The sequence below is a fragment of the Lytechinus variegatus genome, chromosome 9 (assembly GCF_018143015.1).
Source record: "Lytechinus variegatus isolate NC3 chromosome 9, Lvar_3.0, whole genome shotgun sequence".
NCBI classification, from domain to species: Eukaryota; Metazoa; Echinodermata; class Echinoidea; order Temnopleuroida; family Toxopneustidae; genus Lytechinus; species Lytechinus variegatus.
Window position 1 is genome coordinate 28809577 of NC_054748.1, and position 26820 is coordinate 28836396.

Below are 26820 nucleotides of genomic sequence, written 5' to 3' on the forward strand. Positions count from 1 at the left end.
AAATTCTAATAATTATATATTCGATAGTATCATACAAACGGGTTTAGAATGATCAAATTGATGATCGAATCTCTTTTAATTTCTTGTAATAAAGAACATAATTGATTTATCTTTAAATAAACTGATTCTACAGGTAAACTTGTTTTGTAGAGCTCAGGTGAGCAGAATTTAAAAAGTTAAATGTTATTATTCCTATATTTGTATATCATTATTCTTGATAATGTGTTAACGGACCAAATTAACATCCCTTAACTCATTACGCCTATACTATTATTGTCCATTTTTTGTGCCATTGTCTGAAATACAATAAAGTTATATTTGTGTTTCAAAATCGGCTTATTACAAATAATTGCATTATCAAATTGAACTCTGTACTTTAAAAAGTAGTAGTATAGTTCAGACTGTTTCTGCATCAAATGCAGGTAAATTTATTTGTAAACACTAGGCCTATACTAATACGCATGTCTACCAGAAAAACAAAATACATTGTAAGGATTATGATAATCGTTATTCCTATTCATGCAAAGATAAACAGTTATATACACTCGTTAATATCAATGGTAAACATCTTACCGCCACCGTGGTCATTACTAGTCAAATAGTATATATTTGTATACGGATAGAGAATCATTTGATTCTCATGATATATCTAATAACATTATGTCTGAAATACAAGAACTAGAAATTTCCAAACACAGGATAAACACAATGACAATGAATGAAGATTATGCTTGATAATAGCAAAGCTCGAAATAAAAATTTAAGTTAATTGACGTTGCCTTTTTATGCATATTTGTTCCATTTTCTGAAATGCCGGCAATATTTTCCTTTTATTGTTTCACATTCAAGTTGTTCAATATAATAACATTTTGAAATTAAAGTACTTCGCAAAAAATTAAAGAGTGTTGATCGGACCATTTCCATGAAGGTAATACTTATATATTTACACATTATAATCATGTCTAAATAGATTCATAGTATCAAATCACGATATATTCCTGTTTAAGCATAAAAATACGCTCGCATAAACAGTTTAGCATAATATACACTCTTTTGATATCAATGATAAAGACCTCACAACCCCGTATATAGCGTTACTATTCAAATATTATATACAGCCGTGTTTATGAATAGAAAGTCATTTGGTTTGTCAGGAACAACATTATGCCTGATATGCAAGTACTAGAATTTCCCCACACAGGATAAACATGAGAAAGATAATGCTTGGTGGGTGCAAAATTGAAAATATAAAGATATACGCAGAAGCAGCGAAATGCTTTTTATGGGTGAGAAACGAGAAATTCAATTCAATTCAATTCAATTTATTTCCACATATTGAGTAAAAAACATGTAATAAACATTACAATCGAGCAAATACATAGATAATAACAAATACAAGTATAAATAGTAACAATATATACATAAAAAGAACATAGAAAATCAAAATGTGGAGGGGATTGACAAAGGCCATATTGATCTATCAAGGTCAATCCCCAATGAAAGAAAAAATGGAATACATAAATTACAAAAGAAAAAATAGATACTTAACCTAAAAACCCCAGACGAAGCAAAAGAAAGTAAAAGACAAATAAAGGGGAGGGAGAGGCAAATATAAAACTATCTTATGGAGTAAATAGATAAAATTTATATTTCCGTTTGAAATGAGTCAACAACTGTTTCTTGTAGTTCTATATAATAGCGGCTCACTTTAAATACAATAAATTTATTTTTTTATTTCATAATCGAGTTATTCCATATAATTGCATTATTATTGCATTGAACTATATACTTAAAAAAAAGTAGTAGCGTAATTCAAACCATTTCCGCATCAAATACAGTGAAAACTATTTGTACACAATAAGCCTATACATGTACGTATGTCTACCAGAATACAAATACATTGTAAGGATTATGATAATTATTATTTTTGATAAAGAATACAGGTATACATAGATAAACAGTTATATACGCTCTTTTATATCAATGGTAAACATCTTACCGCCACCATGGTAAATACTAGTCAAATATTATAGACATGTTTATGAATGGAGAATCATTTGATTTCTTATAAAATATCTAATAACATTATGTCTAAAATACAAGAACTAGAACACCCCCCCCACATAGGATAAACATGATGAAGATAATGCTTGATAATAGCAAAGCTGAAAAAAAAATGAAATCTGTTGACGTTGACCTTTTATGCATATTTCGTGCCATTTTGTGAAATGCAATATTTTTTTAGCGTTACACATTCGAGTTATTCCAGATAATTGCATTTTCATATTGAACTACTTCTAAAATCATCGAGGAATGTTAGTAGATCAGACCATTTCCGTATCAGATGAAGATAATATATGTATTTACACATTATAATCATGTCTAGTTAGAATAATAGCATAGAATAACGATATATTCCAACTTATGCATAAGAATACAAGTATACGCGCACAAACAGTATAGCATAATATACATTTTTTAATAACAATGGTTGATATATCACTACCACCATGATCATTACTAGTCAAATATCATACACATTTATATGGATCGAGAATCATTTGATTTCTCATGAAATATCTAATAACATTATGTCTGATAGTCAAGTAGGAGAATTTTCCCAAAACAGGATACACATGATAACGATGATGCTTGATACATGCAAAGATGGAAATAAAAAGATGTAAGGAGCGAAATGCTTTTTATGGGTGAGAAACGAGAAAGAAATTATCCAGCAACCGTTTCTTGTATTTCTAAATAATAGCTGCTAACTTTAGCACAAAATGGCAACTCAGTGGATATCATCCCCCCCTCCATTATATTTATCGGAATATATAGAGTCTATCCGGGGTGCAGAAAGCGATCTCTCCTGATCGGTACTGCTGGAGGTAATACCAATTTCTATCAGGCTTCTCAATCTTGTAATCATTAACAAGGTTTCGGATGTGTCTTAGTTCATATGTATACTCGTCAATGCTCACCAAACCTTCACCATGCTTCACCTTGGCTATCAGGATTGTATTCCATTGAGATACAGCAGCATAAAGGAGACTACCCGGTTTCTTTAATTCATGTTGTACAGCACCCTCTTTGTCTATCAATCTGATAGTATCAAAATATCTAGTGATCAGATAACCATGGTAACTAGTGATTTGCCGAGGTTCATACCCGTTGCATGGTATCTCCCTGATTGCTTGCCCACCTGCTGTTGAAAATACCAAGATCTTCTTGGCTTTCCAGTAGCTCACATAGATCAGATCATCACCATCAACAGTGAGCTGAGGAACCCCACCTTCATCTCGACTTAGAGTCTTAAACATTAGATTCAACTTTGTGTACTCTGGTGTGTATAATCTGATGTTGTTTGAAGTATCAATCACAACACATCGACCATCAGAGAGGAACCCTACCCCCAAAATGTTAACATCCTTCAGAACTGTCTGCTGAAGTTTACCATCAGAGGAGATGATGGATATGCCACCTGGGCTACATCCTACTGCCATCATACCGCCTGGTGTACCAACCATGATATTCATGCTATCCTTAGCTGGCAAAGGAACATTCTTGATATGAGCAATATCATAAGTAGGCAAAACGACGTTCTTTTCATCTAGGCCTTCGTTAACAATCATACCAAGACCAACTAAACAAAAACTAACTATAATTTTTATCATTACATGAATAATCTTACCAAGGCCTAGCTCATATTTTCCAACTCCATTAACAATCTTACCAAGGCCTAGCTCATTATTTCCAATGTTTCTCTTAAATACACTTCTCCCCTTCTTGCTTGATTTTCTCGGCTGCTTGTAGTCAGGATCATCTTGATCCAACACCTCTCGTAACTCTTCACACAGAGTGTCGTGTGCAGCCAGAGTATCCATATCTAACGGTATCTTCGTTCTTTTCGTTACCATGTCAGCAATGGTCGTCAACTGATTGATGCGCTTCTGGGCCGTGGTCTTCATACTTTCCAGTTCTTTCTCCACTCCTTCAGTCGTTTCCTTGACTTCTCTCTGTAGGCTTTCTCTCTTGTCTGTCAACTGCCGGACTGCTTCATCGTATGTTTTTTTATGTCCTTGGTACATCGTTTCTTAGCAATGTCAGCATTCTTCCATTCTTCATCTATGAAATCAATGTACTTCTGAAAGCATGATCTTTTCTTCTCCACCTTTGATTTCAGGTCTCCGATGTTCTTCATGTGTTTGTCCTCATAAGCAGCTCTCTCGATGACCGTGTGTCCTTTTCTCGTATGTTCCATAACATTACATCTGAAGCATGTGAATCTCCTGCAGGTGGAACAGAAGCAATCCTCATCTTTTTTCTTGTGTGTACTGCATTTGCGGTATCTACGTACAGGCACCTTGCCTGATGAGATCTCGCTCATGGCAATGACGTCATGGCCGATGGAGCCTTCCAACTGATAGTGCTTATTAAGACAAGATGTGCAGAGATACTTGCCGCAGTCTTGGCAGTAGACATCAGCATGGGGCTTGTCATCGGATTTGCAATTTGTGCAAATCTGAGGTTGGCCCTTCATATCATCTATCAGACTTTTCAAAGCAAGATTTACCTGTAGTTTGCCGACATCTTGGTGTGGGACCTGCGTGACAGCTCTGCAGACAGGACACCGGATCTGGGAGTTACCGCGGCATTCTAAGAGGTTGTCCAGGCATGCATTGCAGAACGTATGGGAACAAGACAGGATCTTGGGATCGGTGAATGTAGAAAGACACACTGGACACTCTGTACTTTGGGATGTGACAATCTTTAATGCTTCAGCCATGGTTGGGTTATAGAAGACTGAAAAATAATTTTTACAAAACACAATGAAAAATAATATACATGCATGGACCATAGAATCTGTCATTTGACTTACATCACTGAGTAATAAAAGGATCACCTGAGGTTTGGAATAGGAAAAGGGGGAGCAAGGGGAAATTGGGAATGATAAAATGAGCGGGAGAGGAGAAAGGGGAATGGGAAAAGGAGCCTGGGACGATAGGAATAAATTCGGACGGTAAAAGGAAAGGAAAGAAAAGAGAAGAAGAGAAATATGAATAAAATTGCTTTAAAAAGAATGTATTTTATTGGTTTATTTTCAATTAGTCTAATGCCCTTTCGTCCAATTGTTTACTTTCATTTGGTCTATCATCAGTTAGTCCACTATCAACACGGTATAATTGCCATTTCTTTCATTCACCAGTTTATCTAATAACCAGTTCGTCCAATAGCCATTAGGTGCACCATTTGGTCTAACTGGACTTAGTGTTAATTGGAAAAAATGAGTAAAAGTGAAATGGATATTAGACCAACTGGTTATGAGACGAAATGCTAATAGACGAACTGGTGATTAGAAGAAGCGATAATTGGACCAAACGGTTGTTAGACGAAATGTTGATTGACGGAATGGCATCAAACTTAATTAAGGTAGACTATGTGGTGAGTAGACGAGTTGGCAGTAGACGAATCGACAATTTACCTTTTCATTTTCCCCATTACTTCCGGGTTGGAAAATAAGTCTGATCATCCCTAAACAACGATTTTTATAAAATTTAATTTTTCCCTCCTGTCTGTTCATAAATAGTGATGTTACAATTCTCTCTGGTAATAATTGCGTTATTATTAAAGAAAAATGACAAGCAGTAATATTGAAGATACAATCATTAAACAAGCCATATCAATCAGAGTGTGATTTCAAATTTGACACGTTTCTGATGTATATGGCATTTGAATGTGTAAAATAGATACAGAATATCTTTGGAAAATACATGGATTATTCGATATTCTTACCTCAATCTGCTTATGTCCATTCAAAACGATGTTTCTCAGTTTGATCGAAGTAATAATATTGTACAGGGTCTGGTAGTAGCAGTATAGATATTTTGGCTACATCAATTCACAATGGTGGTGCGTACTGCGTACTGAATCGTGTGCAAATTTACAGTTGTTTACGAATTCGAGTTCAATATCCTACTTTTTTTAGTGATTTGGAATTCCCAATAACCTTTGACATGCTTTAATCATGCTTAATTCATGTACTTCAATTCAGCGTAACGGTTCTTTGATGGCGTGTTTTTTTTTACCTGATTGAAAATAATCGGAATGCTTGTAGTATATTATTGACTTGTTTAGAGAAAAAAAGAAAAGAACGAAAACAAAATAAGAGAAAGAAGATAAACAAATAAATCAATAAATTGTAGGAAAAAAAGTAGGATATAATGAAATATATGGTAGGGAGGGAAAAGGGACATAAGGAGAAAGGAAGGGATAAATAATAAAAAGAAAAGGAAGGAATAAATAAAATGAATAGATAGATAAAGGGAGAAAGAAAGAAATGTAGAAAGAAAGGAAGAAAGAAAGAAATGAATGAATGAAAAAGGAAAGAATAAAAGAAAGGAACGAAGAAAGGAAGAAAGAAAGAAAGAAAGAAAGAAGAAAGAAAGGAATAATAAAGAGAAGATGGAAAGAAGATAAAAACAGGCTCCATTAGAAGGTTAAAAAGGAAGAAACAAAGTAGACATTGAAAAAGAAAAGAGGGTGGGAAAAGAAGAAATGAAATAAGAAAAAACGGAAAGAGAAAGGAACAAAAGACCAAAGAAAGAAAATCGTAAAAGTAAAAAAAAGGGAAAGTGAGAGATAAAAAGAGACAAGAGGAAAACAATAGGCAAAACATGGAGGAGTAAATATAAGAAAGGAGAAGAAAAGAAGAGAAAATAAAAGAGAAATGTAAAAGCAGAAATTGATCTTATTTGGCAGGAGGCAAATGATGATTTGACATCTCGTCTTTTCAAGATGATATTAACAGGAGCGAATACCGGGAAATTTTTAAATTGGGGGGGGGGGGGCGTAACACGCATCAAAAGTACGCCATGCCCGGGGTATCTGGGTTCCCTCCCCAAGAATATTTTGTAAAATCAAACCCCTCATCGTATTCGATTTCAGCGTTCTATGTGAAAAATTATCGACTTCTTAAGTAAATAGGCGTTTTGATGACCTAAAGTTGACGCTGGGAGCTTGATGACTGAAATAGAAAAGTAAGATCGTGGTACGCACTAATCAATGTAGATGTGGTAGAGTAGGGGTGACTTACCAATCTTCTTATTTACATTAATGCATGCTGTCAACAAATGAAATATTCCAATGTAATAAATCCAATATAGTCATGTCATATATAATGTCATTGATTCTAAAATATACGCTTTTAGTATAATGGTTGTTTTGGTAAGAACCTGAATATATGAGAAAATTTAATTCTTCAGAGACACTAAATTGGAGAGAAGATTAAACTTTGGAAAAAATTGATTTGTTTTGGATTAAACGGCATATTTGTTATAACGTTTGTTTTAATTATCTATCTCAAAGATACCATAGCAAAATTGTCAACACGTCAATTTACAGCAGTGCGCTATCTTCAGCGTCAGATTTTTCACGTTAATGAGTTAAAGTTCGTCACCTTTATGTCAAAAAATTCAGCAATGTTCATTTGTGTCCCGTCATAGAAGTAAGTTTCGTAGATTAATCAGATAATAGGGAGATAATGTGTTGATTATATAATTATGTCAAGAAAGTCAAAAAGAGTTATTGACGAAAAACAGAAGTAAAAATTCATTATAAATGTACACGTGAAAAGAGGTTGAAGTTAGTAGACAAATTTTGGCTTGAAATGCTAGTGTTAAATCCATTCACAGTTGTCTTAAATGCACATAACTGAAATTTGTGTTATAAAGTAAAAGATGCAAGATATCTAAAATCTGAATATTTAATTAATGAAAAGCTTCAGTTGAAAGCTTTGTTTAGTTTTTTTGGAGCAATTTGTGATGTTGGAGAATGTGAATATATGAACATTTCCAGGAAGTTTAGTTCTGTTTGGATTTATAATCTTAGCAAGAGCATGAAAATATAAGACTTTTTTTAGTGAGAATAAAGAGACAAAATATGTGGGTTTAATTTCATATTACAAAGTTTGGATGTATTTTAAAACATATCTATGCTTAAGACAAATTGCTCATTGTGAGGTGAAATTACATAAATTTATATAGATATATACAAAAGGATACAAAAACATGGTCATGAGTCTGATACATAAACGTTTGGTGAACTCATGAAGTGTATTTAAAAAAAGAATAGAATTAGTTTCTGACAAAACTAGTTTTGGTTCATGAATAATTGCATGTACATTTAATTTAGAAAAAAACAGTTTTAAAAGCTATTGGGGATTTGTTTCGGCATAGTTGGACTCAACTATGCGTTGATGGCGCCCTGCCAAAATTGGGCAATGATTTTTTTCTGCCTTTTGTATGAGGAGTGATTTTGATAGAAAATAATATTGTCTGCTACATTCAGACTTTCAGTTGGTTTATATTAGTCTTAATCCATGCTTTTACTATAAACAATGAAAGTCAATCTTGGTCAGAATATTTAGTAATACTTTGATGGACAAATGAAAATGCATCAAGACCAGGTTACACAAAATATTCGTTTTTAAGTGCATGTTTTAATTCAGGATGAGATGACTCAAAATATGCTGTTTTGTTTTATCATTTCAGATTGAATAAAATCTACAAATCTACTGTAGAAATATCTCAATTCCATGGTTCACATCTCGGCTTGTTCTGTGCTATCCAATGGTTATGGGTATGTTTTGTTTGTATATCAGCTAAAACCTCTCAGGTGCGGTAGCGTGGTTTGCGTTCATGTGAACCAACGGACGCGGTGCCACTGCGAGTAGGCCTTTAGGGTCGGACCGGTCGTTACCAGGCCGTAAATCAAACATGGGTATGCAACCTCCTTCTTACTTTTCTTTCTGTTTTTCAGCGTTTCACTCTTTGACTAGTTCGAAAGAATACCTTTTCTGTAGGTTGCCCCCAAATAGGGGCTGGGGCTGGACGGGCCCCTTCCCCTTGGATCCGCCCCTGACTAACTGATGACAAACATATTTCAAATTTCTGAAAGGGGGTGATACTTCAGAATTGAAATACGACGATTGGAACAAAATAAGGGATATTAAGACAAAGAACATAATGGAAATCTCCTCAAAAGCGTAAGAGGAAATACAACATGATGACACATGAAATTTTGTATTTTGGTAAAACATGTTTATTTATGCAAGTCGTCTTATGCAATGAGAAAGCTGATGATTTCATCTTTCCGCTTTTGTGTATTTTTTTCAATATGTTTAATCTTTATTTCTTAATCCAAGACTGTTAAAAATGGGATTGATTTCTGATCTAGGTTCATTTTGCAGTAACTAACAAAGAGAGAACTGAAGAGGGAAGAAGTAAAACAGAAAGGTAGAATGGGCTATTTTGATGTCTATGAAGACGGGGGGCTGATTCAGCCCCCCCCCCCCATGATATCGGCCGTCGACCGCGCGATCAAGACGAAAATTGTCACGTTCGTTACCCATACCATTATCTCCAACACTGTAGGACCAAATTTTCCGAGAAATGTCATAATTCATTAATTATACTAATTTATGCCTAAACTGCATTTTTTAATTGACAAACTCTTTGTAGGATTCTGATCAAATGTACTAAAGAGGGAACAATATCACAATCCTTTTCTTAACTATTTCTTATGTATTTGTTTGTTTTTCGACTTTTTGTTTTCTATTGTTTTTTACAATGAAAATTGTCCGTGACCGTATTCTGATCATAAACAAAATGAAATTAATTTATTTTGATCAGTAAGTTGCCCAAGACTTGAACAAAAAGTCATGGAACGGCTTTGCGCGGCGCCAGCTTTTCAGTCGCGTTACAGATTTACCGCGAAAAATGTCGAGGGGGCAGAATCAGCCCCCCCCCCCCCACTCTTTTTAGGGTTAAGTAGAAAAGGAGAAAATTAGTGAGAAATAAGCAAGAACAGAAACTAAAGAGAGAGAGAGATGAACCACGCAGCCACTTTCTACAACACAGATGATCTTTTGACCATAGCTCTTCATAACAAAACACCCTTTGTCGAAAATCGGTGATTCAAATCAGCAGTGTCGTCCTAGACTCTATAGGCAGTTATATTTCGTCCGTTCCGAGTCTTAAGACGATGTAGGCCTACTGTCACGGTCCACTAACTTTCAACAATGACCTCTAGTCTGTTCATTGTAATTTGACAGGCATTTTCAATAGATTATCAACGTACCAGAAAGCGTTTCCTGCTTCCTTTCTCTATCAATTTGTTTCTTTTCTTGCTCCATTGTTTCCTTCTTTCTTTTTTCCGTTCTTTCTTTTTCTTATGTCTTTCCGTCTTTATTTTTTCTTTTTTCTTTCCTTATTTCCGTCATTCCTTTTTTATTTCCTTCTTTCTTCCTTTCTTTCTTTTTTTCTTTCCTTCCTTCCTCCCTTCCTTCCTTACTTACTTTCTATCTTTCTTTTTCCCTTTCTTCCTTCCTTCCTTCCTTCCTCCTTCCCTACCTTTCTTTCTTTATTCGTTCTTTCCTTCTCTCTCTCTCTCTTTCTCAACGATTCAATACTACAATACTGGCGAACCGATTATTTTTCAAAAAACACTTTATTGATTAATTGGGTGTATAAGAATAATTTGTTATGGTCTAATCTAAGGTATCTATTTCATTAAAATCGGAAAAACAAAATTCAATAGAAACATACATAATTATAAACGACCAAATTAAATAAAATATGAATCTAAATTGTTAGTGTTTTACAATACATATTAAGCTTTCTTTAATTAAGATATTATATTATTACTCTTTTCCAAATTTCATTTCCTCTATTTATTTTCAAAAATTCACAATATAATTTGGGGGTTCGTACACCTTAAGAAGAAATAAAATGTAAAACAAATTTCGAAAAATTATATATTCAAGAGTATCATACAAACGGGTTTGGAATGATCAAAATGATGATCGAATCTATTTTAAATTCTTGTAATCAAAAAACATAATTGATTAATTTTTTAATGAACTGATTCTACGGGTAAGCTTGTTTTGTAGAGCTCATGTGAGCAGGATTATTAATAAGTTATATGTTATTATTCCTAGATTTATATATCATTATTCTTGATCATATTTGTGCGAGGATCAAACATTGCATTCAAGGATCATATCGACGAACGTAGTGGGTAGCAACCCTCGGCGGTGTTGCTGCCCTCTACGTTCGTTGGACCATATCTTCCTGCTCAATGGTAAGACCAATTAAAATCGTTTTCTCTTCAACCTGGATATTTAGGTTATACTCCTTGATTCTTAATGAAAGAGAATTTCTGCTAAAATAAGTTTACATGTAGACAATAAAACAAATAATGTTTTACAGTTTGATTTTTTCCCGTGGTTTTAGCAATCATATCTGTCGTGATCTTCTATCGATTTGAATCCTCTTCAAAAGGGAAAATCCAATGCAGAAATTGTATATTGCATTATTACATACATATAACGTTCTGAATATTATGTCAACATCAATTCATTTTCGTTTCGTTTAATTTCGTTAATCTTTACAAAATTGAAATATATACAAAGCAATAAATATTAATAATAATAACGGTGTACCTATAAAAAAATCAGACTTGTGTGAATGGACCATATTGACACCCTTAACTCATTACGCCTATACTATTAGTGTACAACTTTCGTGCCATTGTCTGAAATACAATAACGTTATTTTTGCGTTTCAAAATCAACTTGTTCCAAATAATTGCATTATCAAATTGAACTATATACTTTGAAAAGTAGTAGTGTAGTTCAAACCATTTCTGCATCAAATTCAGGTAAATTCATTTGTAAACACTAGGCCTATACACATACATGTATGTACTTCTACCAGAAAAACAAAATACATTGTAAGGATTATGATAATTATTATTTCTATTTCTGCAAAGATTAGAGTTATACATAGATAGACACTTATATACACTTTTTATATCAATTGCAAACATCTTACCGCCACCATGGTCATTACTAGTCAAATATAATATTACATGTACATGAATGGAGAATCGCTTGATTTCTCATAAAATGTCTTATAACATTATGCCTGAAATACAAGAACTAGAAATTTCCCAACATAGAATAAACATCATGAAGATGATGCTTGATAATAGCAAATCTCAAAATAAAAATTAAGGTCCATTGACGTTGCTTTTTTATGCATTTTGTGCCATTTTCTGAAATGCCGGCAATATTTTTCTTTTAGTGTTTCACATTCAAGTTGTTCAATATAATAGCATTTTGAAATTGAAGTACTTCGCAAAGAATTAAAGAGTGTTGATCGGACCATTTCCATGAAGGTAATATTTATTTATTTACACATTATAATCATGTCTAGATAGATTCATAGTATCGAATCACGATATATTCCAGTTTAAGCATAAAAATACGCTCGCATAAACAGTTTAGCATAATATACACTCTTTTGATATCAATGATAAAGACCTCACAACCCCGTATATAGCGTTACTATTCAAATATTATATACAGCCGTGTATATGAATAGAAAGTCATTTGGTTTGTCAGGAACAACATTATGCCTGATATGCAAGTACTAGAATTTCCCCACACAGGATAAACATGAGAAAGATAATGCTTGTTAGATGCAAAATTGAAAATATAAAGATGTACGCAGAAGCAGCGAAATGCTTTTTATGGGTGAGAAACGAGAAAGAAATGACTCAACAACTATTTCTTGTAGTTCTATATAATAGCTGCTCACTTTAAATACAATAAATTTATTTTTTTATTTCATAATCGAGTTATTCCATATAATTGCATTATCATTGCATTGAACTATATACTTAAAAAAGTAGTAGTGTAATTCAAACCATTTCCGCATCAAATACTGTGAAAACTATTTGTACACAATAAGCCTACACATGTACGTATGTCTACCAGAATACAAATACATTGTAAGGATTATGATAATTATTCTTTATGATAAAGAATACAGGTATACATAGATAAACAGTTATATACGCTCTTTTATATCAATGGTAAACATCTTACCGCCACCATGGTAAATACTAGTCAAATATTATAGACATGTTTATGAATGGAGAATCATTTGATTTCTTATAAAATATCTAATAACATTATGTCTAAAATACAAGAACTAGAACCCCCCCCCCCACATAGGATAAACATGATGAAGATAATGCTTGATAATAGCAAAGCTGAAAAAAAATTGAAATCTGTTGACGTTGACCTTTTATGCATATTTCGTGCCATTTTGTGAAATGCAATATTTTTTTAGCGTTACACATTCGAGTTAATCCAGATAATTGCATTTTCATATTGAACTACTTCTAAAATCATCGAGGAATGTTAGTAGATCAGAACATTTCCGTATCAGATGAAGATAATATATGTATTTACACATTATAATCATGTCTGGTTAGAATAATAGCATAGAATAACGATATATTCCAATCTATGCATAAGAATACAAGTATACGCGCACAAACAGTATAGCATAATATACATTTTTTAATAACACACTACCACCATGATTATTACTAGTCAAATATTCTACACATTTATATGGATTGAGAATCATTTGATTTCTCATGAAATATCTAATAACATTATGTCTGATAGTCAAGTAGGAGAATTTTCCCAAAATAGGATACACATAATAACGATGATGCTTGATACATGCAAAGATGGAAATAAAAAGATGTAAGGAGCGAAATGCTTTTTATGGGTGAGAAACGAGAAAGGAATTATCCAGCAACCGTTTCTTGTATTTCTAAATAATAGCTGCTAACTTTAGCACAAAATGGCAACTCAGTGGGTATCATCCCCCCCCCCCCCCCCCCATCCATTATATTTATCGGAATATATAGAGTCTATCCGGGGTGCAGAAAGCGATCTCTCCTGATCGGTACTGCTGGAGGTAATACCAATTTCTATCAGGCTTCTCAATCTTGTAATCATTAACAAGGTTTCGGATGTGCCTTAGTTCATTTGTATACTCGTCAATGCTCACCAAACCTTTATCATACTTCACCTTGGCTATCAGGATTGTATTCCATTGAGATACAGCAGCGTAAAGGAGACTTCCCGGTTTCTTTAATTCATGTTGTATAGCACCCTCTTTGTCTATCAATCTGATAGTATCATCTGATTTAGTGATCAGAGAACCATGGTAACTAGTGATTTGCCGAGGTTCATACCAGTTGCATGGTATCTCCCTGACTGCTTGCCCACCTGCTGTTGAAAATACCAAAATCTTTTTGGCTTTCCAGTAGCTCACATAGATCTGATCATCACCATCAACAGTGAGATCAGATGACCCACCTACATTTCTACTTCGAGTCACAAACATTACATTCAATTTTGTGTACTCTGGTGTGTATAATGTGATCTCGTTTGAAGAATCAATCACAACAAATCGACCATTAGAGAGGAACCCTAATCCACGAACGTGAACATCCGTCAGAACTGATTTCTGAAGCTTACCATCAGCAGAGAAGATAATGATGCCACCTGTACTACATCCTACTGCCATCCTACCGTCTGGAGTACTAACCATGGTTGTCAAGGTAGTAGCATGACAAGTAGGCAAGGCAACGCTCTTTACATTAACAATCTTACCAACATGACCAAGGCCTAGCTCATCTTTTCCAACGTTTCTCTCAAAATTGACACTTAGCCTCTTCTTTCTTAATTTCCTCAGCTGCGCATAGTCAGGATCCTTTTGATCAAAGAACTTTGATAATTCTTCACACAGAGTGTCGTGTGCAGCCAAAGTATCCATATCTAACGGTATCTTCGTTCTCTTGGTTACCATTTCAGCAATGGTCGTCAACTGATTGAAATGCTTCTGAGCCGTGGTCTTCATGCTTGCCAGTTCTTTTTTTACCCCTCCAGTCGTTTGTTCGACTTCTCTTAGTAGGCTTTCTCTCTTCTCTGTCAACTGCCGGACTGACTCATCATATGCTTTGTTGATGTCACTTGTACATTGTTTCTTGGCATTGTCAACACTCTTGGTCTGTTCATCTATAATATCAATGTACTTTTGAAAGCACGATCTTTTCTTGTCCACCTTAGATTTAAGGTCTTTGATACTCTTCATGTGTTTGTCCTCATAAACAGCTCCCTCGACAACCTGGTGTCCGTTGTCTTTATGTTCCATCATACCACATCTGAAGCATGTGAATCTCCTGCAAGTGGAACAGAAGTAATCCTCATCTTCTTTCGGGTGTTTCCTGCATTTCCGGTATCTACGTACAGACACCTTGCCTGATGAGATCTCACTCATGTTAATGACTTTATGATCGATGAAGCCTTCCCATTGAGAGTGCTTATTAAGACAAAAGGTGCAGAGATACTTGCCACAGTCTTGGCAGTAGACATCAGCATGGGGCTTGTCATCGGATTGACAATTTGTGCAAATCTGAGGATGGCCCTTCATGTCATCTATCAGACTCTTCAAGGCAAGATTTACCTGTAGTTTACCGACATCTTGGTGTGGGACCTGCGTGACAGCTCTGCAGACAGGACATCGGATCTGGGAGTTACCGCGGCACTCTAAGAGGTTGGCCAAGCAAGTCTTGCAAAAAGTGTGAGAACAAGACAGGATCTTGGGATCGGTGAAGGTAGAAAGACACACAGAACATTCTGTACTCTGGGAGATGACAGTCTTTAATGCTTCAGCCATGGTTAGATTTTTATGAGACTGAAAAATAATTACAAAACACAATGAAAAATAACATACATGTATGGACCATAGAATCTGTCATTTGACTTACATCACTGAGCAATAAAAGAATCACCTGGGGTTTGGAATAGGAAAGTGGGTGAGGAGCAAGGGGAAATTGGGAATGATAAAATGAGGGGGACAGGAGAAAGAGGAATGGGAAAAGGAGCTTTAATCTGGTAGGGAGATAGGATTCCCATGCACCCCATTGATATATTTTTAACCTACATTTTTGTAATCCTTATGATGTCTAGTCAATGAATTTTGATGTTCCCCAAAACGAAATATTATCCCATGGGGTTCAAATCCAAGATGGCCGTCATATTCATGGAATTCGGATTTTCATACATAAAATCCGACACAAACATTCATTTGCCACAAAACAAGTGTCATATAAAAGAGAAATGAACTTTCTACAAGTTGATACTATTCATAGGTGATGAAAAGGTAATCCGACTGAGATTTTAATAAGAAAAGTGCATTTTAGAGTTTTTACCAAAAATGAAAATTTGCGAAATACATGATTTACCATAAATCTGAGGACAATACAGTTATTGCCTTGAAACTTTTAGAAGAATTTGTCCAATATACATTCAATTATTAAGTGGACGAAAATCCAAATTGACATCAGTTTTCTTTACTAACTTATAATGTCTCAAACTTAGAAATTCAATTTTCAGAAATTTAGCTTTTTTACTGCATATCGAAGACTTGGATGTACTAAGATATATTGTCACATTTTCAACCCAGAAAATGGAAGTAGGCCTTGAATAATGCGAAATTATCTATTATTTTGTTAGTAGAAATTTACTACAATCCCTTTATTCTTCGATTCAAAGTCAGGTGATAAACTTTTTTAATGAAGTAAGACTTTTGACCAAAATTTGTACTTTGGGGGTAAAAATAATCGCACATGCACTGTTATTGATCAGATTTATTATGAATAGCAGTAATAGATCCACAATGTCAACATTCGATATAAAAGAGTATATATCAACGAGAATATCGGCAGGCTTCGTGCCAGCATACGTATCTCCATTTGCTTAGATAGAAGGAAAACATGCGAAATGTATTAACCGATTTTGCGCTTAGGTGAGGCCAAAAAGCAACCTCAGTGTAGCAGTCACACCCATGAAAACGATTGCAAAGTGATTAATGGTGTGTCATTCAAATAATACAATAGCTTTGATCAACCTCTCGCATCGATTTTGTTGGTATGACTAACACACGGTAGTGTACAGAATGTGATCATACTCGAAAACCAAATCATAGTTCAGATGACCGAAGATCTGACATGGTATCTGATGATCGTTAAGCAAAAGAAAATAAATCAAAATCAAAATCGAAAGGTCAAAAGAACTAATCGATCAGCGAAATGGACACAGCACATGATACTACCACAGATCATGATCATTATCAATCTAAAGGCAGTCCATCCAAATGGGCCACACACAGTTGTAAATTAAAGAAGGTACAGTACAGTAGCATTAGCTAACATTATCATAATATGCCCACAGATTCGGTCACACAAAGCTCTACCAAAAAGTTGACTTTACACTACCACAGTACGTGCTGCCAAGGCAATATAAAGTTCAAAGTGGGAATCAGTGAAACAAACACCAGTAAAACTTGTAGCTTATAGTGAGAATCCAATTAAATGTAAAGGTACAATAGACATAAAATGTTAGAGTCCAAAATGGTCAACAAACCAAATGGTATATGCATTAGCAAAGACATCTTCTAGATCGTCCAGAATACGCCAGGCTGCATACGCATGCAGATGACATAGCTATTGTAGGGAGAATAGTCCAGTAGATATTTTTCATACCTGGAAAAGTTGTACAAGGTTTTTTTGTTGATTTGCGTTGTAGATGGGTATTGAAGTAAATTCAGCTTGGTTGCCACCTTTGCAACCTTGAGCATTTTTTTTAAATTAGCCTAATTAGCATAATCATCTAATTAGCATATTACGATATGTAATATGCTACTTCTCTTAAACCAGAAGGATTAAAAAACATATAATAATGTCATTTTACTAAGAGGTCCTGTGACGAGGAATCGATTTATAGCAGCAATTTAAATATCTAAGTCATGCAAGTATGGTAATCAGCTTAATTAGCATAATGAGCTAATTGGTATAAGTGTAATATATACGTATTTGTGGATGTCTATCCAAAATATGCCCGATATTGTAGATAATGCATCTTTCTTAGGGTTTTCTATAGCGAGGAATTCATTTATGACATTATTTTTCAATTTTAACCAATGTAACTGCTGTAATTAATATAATTTGCATAATGCACTAATGAACACTTACACATGATTGTGTAATACTTATATAAATAGATATTTCTTTGTCATTTCATATCGAGAATGTATGAAAACATGATCAATACAGCTACCCTATGCTTGTTTTCTATGGCGAGGAATTCATTTATGACATAATTTTTCCCTTCTTACCAATGCAATTGTCGTAATTAGCTTAATTAGCACAATGCGCTAATTACCATATATGTGCAATATATACATGTACATTCCTTTGTCATTTTATATCGAAAATGCCAAATACATAAATAAAACAGCTATCCCATGGTTTTCTATGACGAGGAATTAATTTCTGACATTATTTTTTTCCCTTTTGCCAATGTAATTGTCGTAATTAGCATAATTAGCATAATGCGCTAATTAACATATATGTTTAATACATATATATTCATTTGTCATTTTATATAAAAAAAAAATGCCCGAATACATGAATAACACATCAATCCCATGGTTTTCTACGACGAGGAATTAATTTCAGACATTATTTTTTTCCCTCTTTACCAATGTTATTGTCGTAATTAGTATAATTAGCATAATGCACTAATTAACATATATGTGCAATATATATATATATATTCCTCTGTCATTTTATACTGAGTGAGAATTCCCGAAAACATGAATAATACAGCTATCCTATAGTTTTCGATGAGGAATTCTTTTGTGACATTATCTTTTCCTTTAAACAATGTTATTGTTATAATTAGCTTATTAAGCATAATGCGCTAATTAATATATATTTGCAATAAATAGATTTCTGTGTCAAAGTACTGTCTACATCGGCCTGAAAACATATAATACAGGTCTTCTAATGTTTTCTATGTTGATGAATTCATTTATGACAGTAACTTTCCATTTTAACCAATGTCAATGCCTTAATTAGAATTACTGGCCCAATGCTCTAATTAACATCTATATGCAATATATAAAGTATATATTCTTATGACCAGTGTGTTGGCTCAGTTGGTAGATCGTCCGTCTCACAACCGGGAGGTCGGGGGTTCAAACCCCGGCCGCGTCAGACCAAAAGACGTTAAAAGATGGGAGTTGCTGCTACCCTGTTTGACGTTCAACGATTAAAGGGACAGAGCCTCGTCGATCTGGCCCTGCTCAGCGGCTGCCGGGCCCACGATCGATTGGGCAAACCAAATTTTCGGAGTAATTCATTTCATGTCTATTTCGAACAATTAATTATGGATTTTCATTTTTTTTCTGTTAGTTTATATCGAGTGTGCCTGAAAACATTAAAAATACAGCTATCCTATGGTTAGTGGTAATTAAAATACAGGTGCAATACATATATTTCGTTGTCACTGAAGTTATTGTCTCGCCTGCATTGCAGAGGGAAACTATAGGCGCCGCTTTTCCGACAGTGGCGGCGATGGCAGCGTCGTCAACATTGATATCATATACACCAAGCAATGTCAATGTCATTATAACTTAGAAAGTATACGAAGATAGTTCATGAAACTGGGACATAAAATTAATCAAGCATTACTTACATCTTGCCTTAGTTTCAGGTCGCATGACTAAGGTCAATGGTCATTTACGGCCAATTAACTCTTGTTTGGGGAATACATATCGAAATCTTAACAAAGGATAAGTTTTTGAAATGTCGTCAGAACATAGAAAGTCTATGGACCTAGTTCATGAAACTTAAACATAAGGGTAATCAAGTAATACTAAATACTCTGTGAGTTTCATGTCACATGATCTGGGTCAAAGGTCACTTTGGGTCAATGAACTTTGGCCATGTTGGGGGTATTTGTGGAATTGTCATAACTTTAAAAGTTAATGGATCCACATGTAAATGAAACTTGGACATAAATGCAACCATGTAGGCCTATCCCTGTATATCCTGTGCGCATAAATGACCAAGATCAAAGGTAAGGTCAATTAACTTTGGCCATGTTAGGGGTATTTTTTAACGTTGGCATCATATCCTAGAAAGTTTATGGATCTAGTTCATGAAACATAAACATATGGGTAATCAAGGATGAAGGATTGTTTTGCACACATGTTAGGTCTTTTGATGATGGTGTCAGATCTTGGGACTGAAATTCCCAGTCTGGTAATAGATTTGGTTCTGTTTGAAACGAAAGTAGTTACCACTTGCAATAATCACACAATCATTCAATATCTATATGTAACATAAATTTAATTCAGAGCGACCAGCTCTATAAATGTACATATAGTTAAAGAAATTGAATAATCAGAATTAAATCATGAATCACATGCATATCAACATAACATCAAACTGTATTCAGCAGTTAACATCAGCATGAATTAACCTATACTGAATATGTTACAATATGTATCTAATGAGAGTGATTTATTTATATTTAATCAAGGCCTAATAATTTGGCATTCAAACGTGACAATATTCTTGGTTATTAATTCCACCAATTAAGTTTCATCAAAAGAGGGTTTATACTTGGATGAATACCTACACTGGACCGTAGTATATCTAATCTGGTTATAATTTAAATAGTTCAGAATAAGGACCCCTTCGACATCGTCAATGACTATCGTTGGTCCGATGAATATAGTCGTCTAAGAGCGAACTGCGGTGGCTTCGACGGCGCGAAGTAAAGCGAGCGAACTCTCGACGAAAAGCCAGTCCAGATTCGCGGACGAAATGATGAGGGCTGAGAGCCACAGTACGAAGATTGCTACGATGAATCACAAGTCACGAACTCTGAGTTCAAGGATGAAGTACGAGCCCAGCTCGTCCCTAAAGAGAGTAAATAAATAACCATCTCCTAATAGACAAGGTCCAGTAATAACACTATAAATGTTCACAAGTCAGTTAAGATATACTAGCTTGAATTCACTGAGCTACTTACGGAAAATAATGTAAAAACAAACTACGGTATCTTTTATCCCTAAATAGCAAAAGGAAATCTCTCTTCTCATAGAAGTATATCTTCTCAGTTTAATGAATATTTACATCAACTATATCATATACAACATCAATACACTGATCCTGGCTATTACTCTTGTTCAGTTCACAAGCCATATATCACATAACTATCAGTTTAAAATATATGGGAATCATCATTGTCATTGAGCGTATAAACCAACAATTCTTCCATAATAAAATGTCTACTTTAATAACATTTAATTACTTCATCTTTATATCATTACTTCATGTTTAGTTGGTTTCTCCTTGGTTTGATTTCACAAAGTTTTCATTTATGAAATATGATTTACTATACAATACAACAAAGCATTTAATATTCTTTGCACTTTAGTGTTCAATACTCCAACATTAATCATAGGCAAAATAATTACTGAATTTCTGTTTTCTTTGAAAACACTAAGTTTTGCTTTTAATTACAATAATTAATTATACCAATAAAATAGTGAACTTACAGTTCTTTGGAACAGTCGTGCCTGGTGAGATGAGGGCAGATGTGGTGGCTTTACCTGGCCTGTGCTGCCTGGATCCAGCCTGCCAACGATGGGGATTAAGACTCCGCTGTGCCTGCACTACACAGCCTGCAACATACACCCAAAGTAATGGCCTACGAGAACCACACCCTCACACTCCGAGTTAAGACCAAATGTGGAAGGGTCTTCCTCTCCCGAGAATCAAACGATTTCTGATTTGCTTTTACTCAAACACCACTCCATCTTGACTCTCACAAAGACAAAGTCATTAACATTCTCAATATTCCTCTGCTTTACTCTTCCACGCTGAACATATCCAATTAAAACTATTTAACTATCCAAGCTTTAATTTCACCTATTCAAAACTCCCATCTCAAACATTCTCAACAATCTTTTCCTCTCATACATAAAAACAAACATCTATAGAATTTTAGAGTCACATCGAACTTAACAAAATATATCAAGTTAAATGACCCAATGCTCATGACCTAAGCTTGTCAAGAAGTCAAGTAAAATTCTAATCCTTACACCCCAGCGGGTTTGATCACTTACTTAAAGATACAGTTGATTGACTCTGGGACTATGACAAGAGTCAACCACCCAAATTCCTTTTATTATATACAAGCTGAATGGTTACTAGGGGTTAACACTAAATAGACTTACAGTCGCATTGTGACAGATGGTCTAAGACCATTTTGGATCAATGGGCATCATATGAATTGTTCTTACGTGAATATTTTATGCAATAGCTGTTTTCATAGTCAAAACTGCTGCTATATAAAATCGCGTAATGCAGGCGAGACTGCCAGAGGCGTTCCACCTTGATAAGCTCATTATGCCAATTAAGCTAATTACACCATTAACATTGTTTAAAGTGAAATACGATATCATAAATGAATTCCTCGTCATAGAAAACTATGAAATAGCTGTATTATTCATGTTTTCGACATTTTTAAATATAAAATTACAAAAGAATATAAATATATATACATATATATATATATATATATATATGTAATTACATTGTTTATTATGTTAATTAGCGCAGTATACTGATTGCACTAATTACACAATAACATTCGTGAAACGGGGAAAATAATGTCACAAAATAATTCTTCATCATAGAAAACCATTGGATAGCAGTAATTGTTTATGTTTTCAGGCTTTCTCAATATGAAATGACAAAGGAATATAATATGTTAATTAGCGCATTATGCTAATTACGAAAATTACATTGGTAAAAGGTAAAAAATAATAACATAAGTGAATTCCTAGTCATAGGAAATCATTGGATAGCTGTACTATTCATGTTTTCGGGCATTCTTGATAAAAAATGACAAAGGAATATATATATTTATATGTAAAATATTGCTAATAAGTTAATTAGCGCATTATGCTAATTACGCTAATCAAAAATAACATTTTTTAAACGGGAAAAATAATTTCACAAAAGAATTTCTCATAGAATAATACCATAGGATAGCTGCATTATTTATGTTTTCATGCTGTTGTAGTACTTTGACAAGTAAATCTATATGTATATGTTAATTAGTGCATTAAGTTGATTATGCTAATTACAGCGACTGCATTGGTTAAAATGGAAAAATAATGTCATAAATGAATTCCTCGCCATAGAAAACCATAGGAGAGCTGTATTATTCACTTTCGGGCATTCTCGATATGAAATGACAAAGAAATATGTATTTTATATATATATTACACACATATATGTTAATTAGTGCAATATGCTAATTATAGCGATTACATTGGTTAAAATGGAAAAATTATGTCATAAATGAATTCCTCGTTATAGAAAACCATAAAAGGGTTGTATTATTTACGTATTGGGAATTTTCTGGATAGACATCCAGAAATACATATATACAGTGTATTACACTTATGTTAATTAGCTCATTATGCTAATTAGGCTGATTACGATAATTGCATAACTTAGATATTTAAAATATTATAATGCATGGATACAACGTCACAGGACCTCTTAGAAAAATGATATTGCTTATGTTTTTAGTCTTTCTGGTTTAAGAGAACTAGTATATTACATATCGTACATATGCTAATTAGATGATTATGCTACTTAGGCTAATTAAAAAAAATTGCTCAAGGTTGCCAAGGTGGCAACCAAGCTGAATTTACTTCAATACCCACCTAGAATACGAATCAACAAAAAACCTTGTACTTAACAACTTTTCCAGGTCTTGTACATGGCCTATATGAGACCGTCTAATGGACTAGAACGGAATAGGAACACGACAAGAATCTGTACTTATTCATGGAGACAGCAAAGCGAGAAGGCTTAGTGTTCAACAGCTCCAAGTTCACAATCAAGAAAGAAGCTATCAACTTCTTTGGCTCCATTAAGCGCACTAGATCGGATATCTACCCAGATCCTAGCAAGGCAGAAGCCAACATATTACCAAATGACAAAGAGAATGCTCAGAAATGCCTAGGATTGTTCAAATATCTAGCAGCATACATTTCTAAATTTGTCGGAGAAGTCAGCACTACTTCGATACCTTCTTCACACGTTATGACTGTTCATCTGGGACGATGATTATGAACATTCTTTGAACAGCCTGAAACGTGCAGTATCATCAGGTGCATGTCTACAATTCTATGACCCAAAGAAAGAGACAACTCTCGAGGTAGATGCATCGATGAAAGATCTAGGAGCATGCCTGCTTCAGGAACTTAAGGTAAACCGGTTGCGTTTGCATCCAAAAGTCTTTCCACTGCACAGTCCAACTACACAAACATAGAGAGGGAATTATAAACCTTAGCCCTTGTGATTGGTATCAAACGATTGTACATATCTAGTGGTCTGTGATTGGTATTCATAACCAATCACAGACCACTGGAAATTATATGAAAAAAAAACATCTTAGAAGAGCACCACCACGTCTACAGCGATCGCTTATCAAAGTCCAAGGATACAAGTGTCAACGGTGGCGTAGCTAGGATTTTTTTCTTGGGGGTGGGCACTGGGGGGGCCTTGCTATTTCAGGGGGGGGGCACCATTTTTTCCACCATGAAAAGTTTCAGAAAAGTATGTAATTTATTACTACAAAATTTAAACTCGAAACATTTAATTTCAGGAGAAAATTTTCAAGGTTAAATATTGAAAATTGTTATTAACCATAGCCTGTCAAGTATAGCAAACTCGCTCTATATATAGAAGTCAATAACAAGATTCGATGGTTAGGTGTAGGATAGGATTAGGATAGGATATACGAATTAGGGTTAGAATGTGGGATTATAGGATATGAAAAATGATAGGGATTAGAATATTGTGTTGTAAAGTCACCTTAATGACACAAATTAATATATTTTTTTTAATTGATTGAAACATCGTGAACCTACATTGGGCCCACATTGGACCAATATAAAACACAGTATCATTTTCATATGGGGCCCAGATGAGCCATGCGAGGTTTACATGGGTTTCATGTGGGCTTGACCAGATTTTCCCCATATGAAACCCACATGACCCATATGGGCCCCTGATGGTTTGGATGGTGCAAAGCCCATATGGGCCCCATATGAGCTGCCCTTATTGGGCCCATTATCCAAGCCCAGATGAGCCCATATATAACCCACACGAGCCCCAGATAGTTTGCTGACTGGGTTCCGACCTAAAAAATTGTTATTCTAAGCAGTTTTTGTATTAATAAATGGGATAGGTGTGTAACTAAACAATTGATGCGAGCGAGAGGAAGAAATTTGAGATTTTAGACCTAAAAGCGGGACACTCTATTCATATTTTGTAAATCATAAAATAAGATATAGTTAATTGGGTATCATTAATAATGCGATCGTGAAGCGTGAGCGGACAGTAATTGATATTCTAATGTAAAACTGGACAATTTAAGTACACTTTGAATAAAGAGCATGCAGGCCATTGCACATGTTTTAGTTTTAGACCTAGAATCTGGGCATTCTGAGAACATTTGTTTAATGAAACATCATAGAATACACGTAGAAAATAGGGACTTGGCAAATCATACAATATGACCGAGCAGCGTGAGCTTAAAATGCTGATATGTAGACCATAAACGGACATTTTACAGAGCACTTAAATTTGTAAATGAAAAAAAAATAATGAAAGCTCGATTTTCGAGCTAAAATATATTTTGTATATTGACTTCAAAACTTTTTTCTTTTTTTTAAACAAGTTCACACCTAGTTACCAATAATGCATAGAGCATTTCCATTTATTTGAAAGCAGGATAAAAGAGCATTGTAGAATAAATGCCTTGCTCACGGGCATGAGGTGCCGCGGCCGGGGATCGAACCCCGGACTTTACATGTATAGCCAGGCGCCTGAGACCACTCGGCCACGGCACCTCCACCTAGATGTCAGAGTTAAATCCATCTGCTCTGAGGTTAGAGATTCGCATGCTGGAAATTATACGGAAAAAACCTCTTACAAGTGCACCAGCACACATCTACAGCAATCGCTTATCAAAGTCCAAGGAAACAGGTGTCAAGTCAATTACTGACCTGGAAGCGACATGATCGTTTCCGATACGTTGAGTCGACTTCCTAATCCCAAGGAAGCATGCGATGTACCGTTAGGTGTCAGAGTTAAACCCATCTGCTCTGAGGATAGAGCAGGGTGACCAGACGTCCCGTATTTCCCGGGATTGTCCCGTATTTTGCTCCTGCGTCCCGGCGTCCCGACAAACCCTTCCCGGGACGCCTATTTGTCCCGTATTTCAGAATATTGAACAAAATGTAGTTAATACATTTAAAAGTGACGAATTTTTATTAAATAACCAACAGCTGACGAAGCAGGGACAACAATTAAATCGATAACTGTAAACTTTTGCAAGTTCTGCGGTGATTTCTTGCTTACCCAATACATTGCAAACGAACTGGCCTCCTGCCTGTGTGTGGCAGGCTACTAGCTAGGCATGTAGGATCGAAGCAAATTCTCAATGGTGAAAACAATCTCACATGATAAACAGTTTTTCCACCAAAATAATCACACAATCAGCGGGAAATTCTTATAATTATACTATGGATTCTCAGATTAATGATTGGAGATGTAATCGGAGGAACACATTATTGACCTTTTATAGATCTAGTTGTTTCAGCTTTCGTTTTGAGTCTTGGTGTGCACGATGCGGCGATGTTTCATCTAATTTTTAAGTTCGACTATGGTTCACTTTGAAATCTTATTCATTTCTAAAATATTTAATTTTTCAAATTTTAAAAATACATTTAAAAAAACACCAAATAAAATTATGATTTTTATTAGATCATTGGATTTTTTTGTTTACTTGAAGTTTGAACTTTTCCCTTTTTCTTTCATTTCCCCTATCCTTTCTGCTTGCCCTGTTTTGTTCCATCTATCTTTATTTCCAATACTTTATCCGTATTATTTATTTTTGTAATTATCTGTGTTATTGTTTAAATATTTTTTGTGACTTTATTACCTTGT

At 34.6% G+C, this 26820-nt stretch overlaps 2 protein-coding genes across 2 annotated transcripts; both read right to left on the reverse strand.

Moving 5' to 3' along the window:
- Nucleotides 1-4039: 4039 nt before the first annotated feature.
- Nucleotides 4040-4794, reverse strand: LOC121421929 (E3 ubiquitin-protein ligase TRIM33-like). The gene has a single exon (XM_041616728.1). It carries the CDS (start codon nt 4784-4786, stop codon nt 4040-4042), a length of 747 nt encoding a protein of 248 aa, XP_041472662.1. The 5' UTR covers nt 4787-4794.
- An 8977-nt stretch (nt 4795-13771) lies between these two features.
- LOC121420982 (E3 ubiquitin-protein ligase TRIM8-like) lies at nt 13772-15614 on the reverse strand. Its single transcript, XM_041615549.1, has one exon. The coding sequence runs from the start codon at nt 15603-15605 to the stop codon at nt 13773-13775; it is 1833 nt and encodes a 610-aa protein (XP_041471483.1). The 5' UTR covers nt 15606-15614; the 3' UTR covers nt 13772.
- Between the last annotated feature and the right edge of the window lie 11206 nt (nt 15615-26820).

What these genes read in the sequence shown, in the direction of transcription:
- LOC121421929 (XM_041616728.1), bottom strand. Translation starts at nt 4,786, where the DNA reads ATGGCTGAAGCATTAAAGATTGTCACATCCCAAAGTACAGAGTGTCCA.
- LOC121420982 (XM_041615549.1), bottom strand. Translation starts at nt 15,605, where the DNA reads ATGGCTGAAGCATTAAAGACTGTCATCTCCCAGAGTACAGAATGTTCT.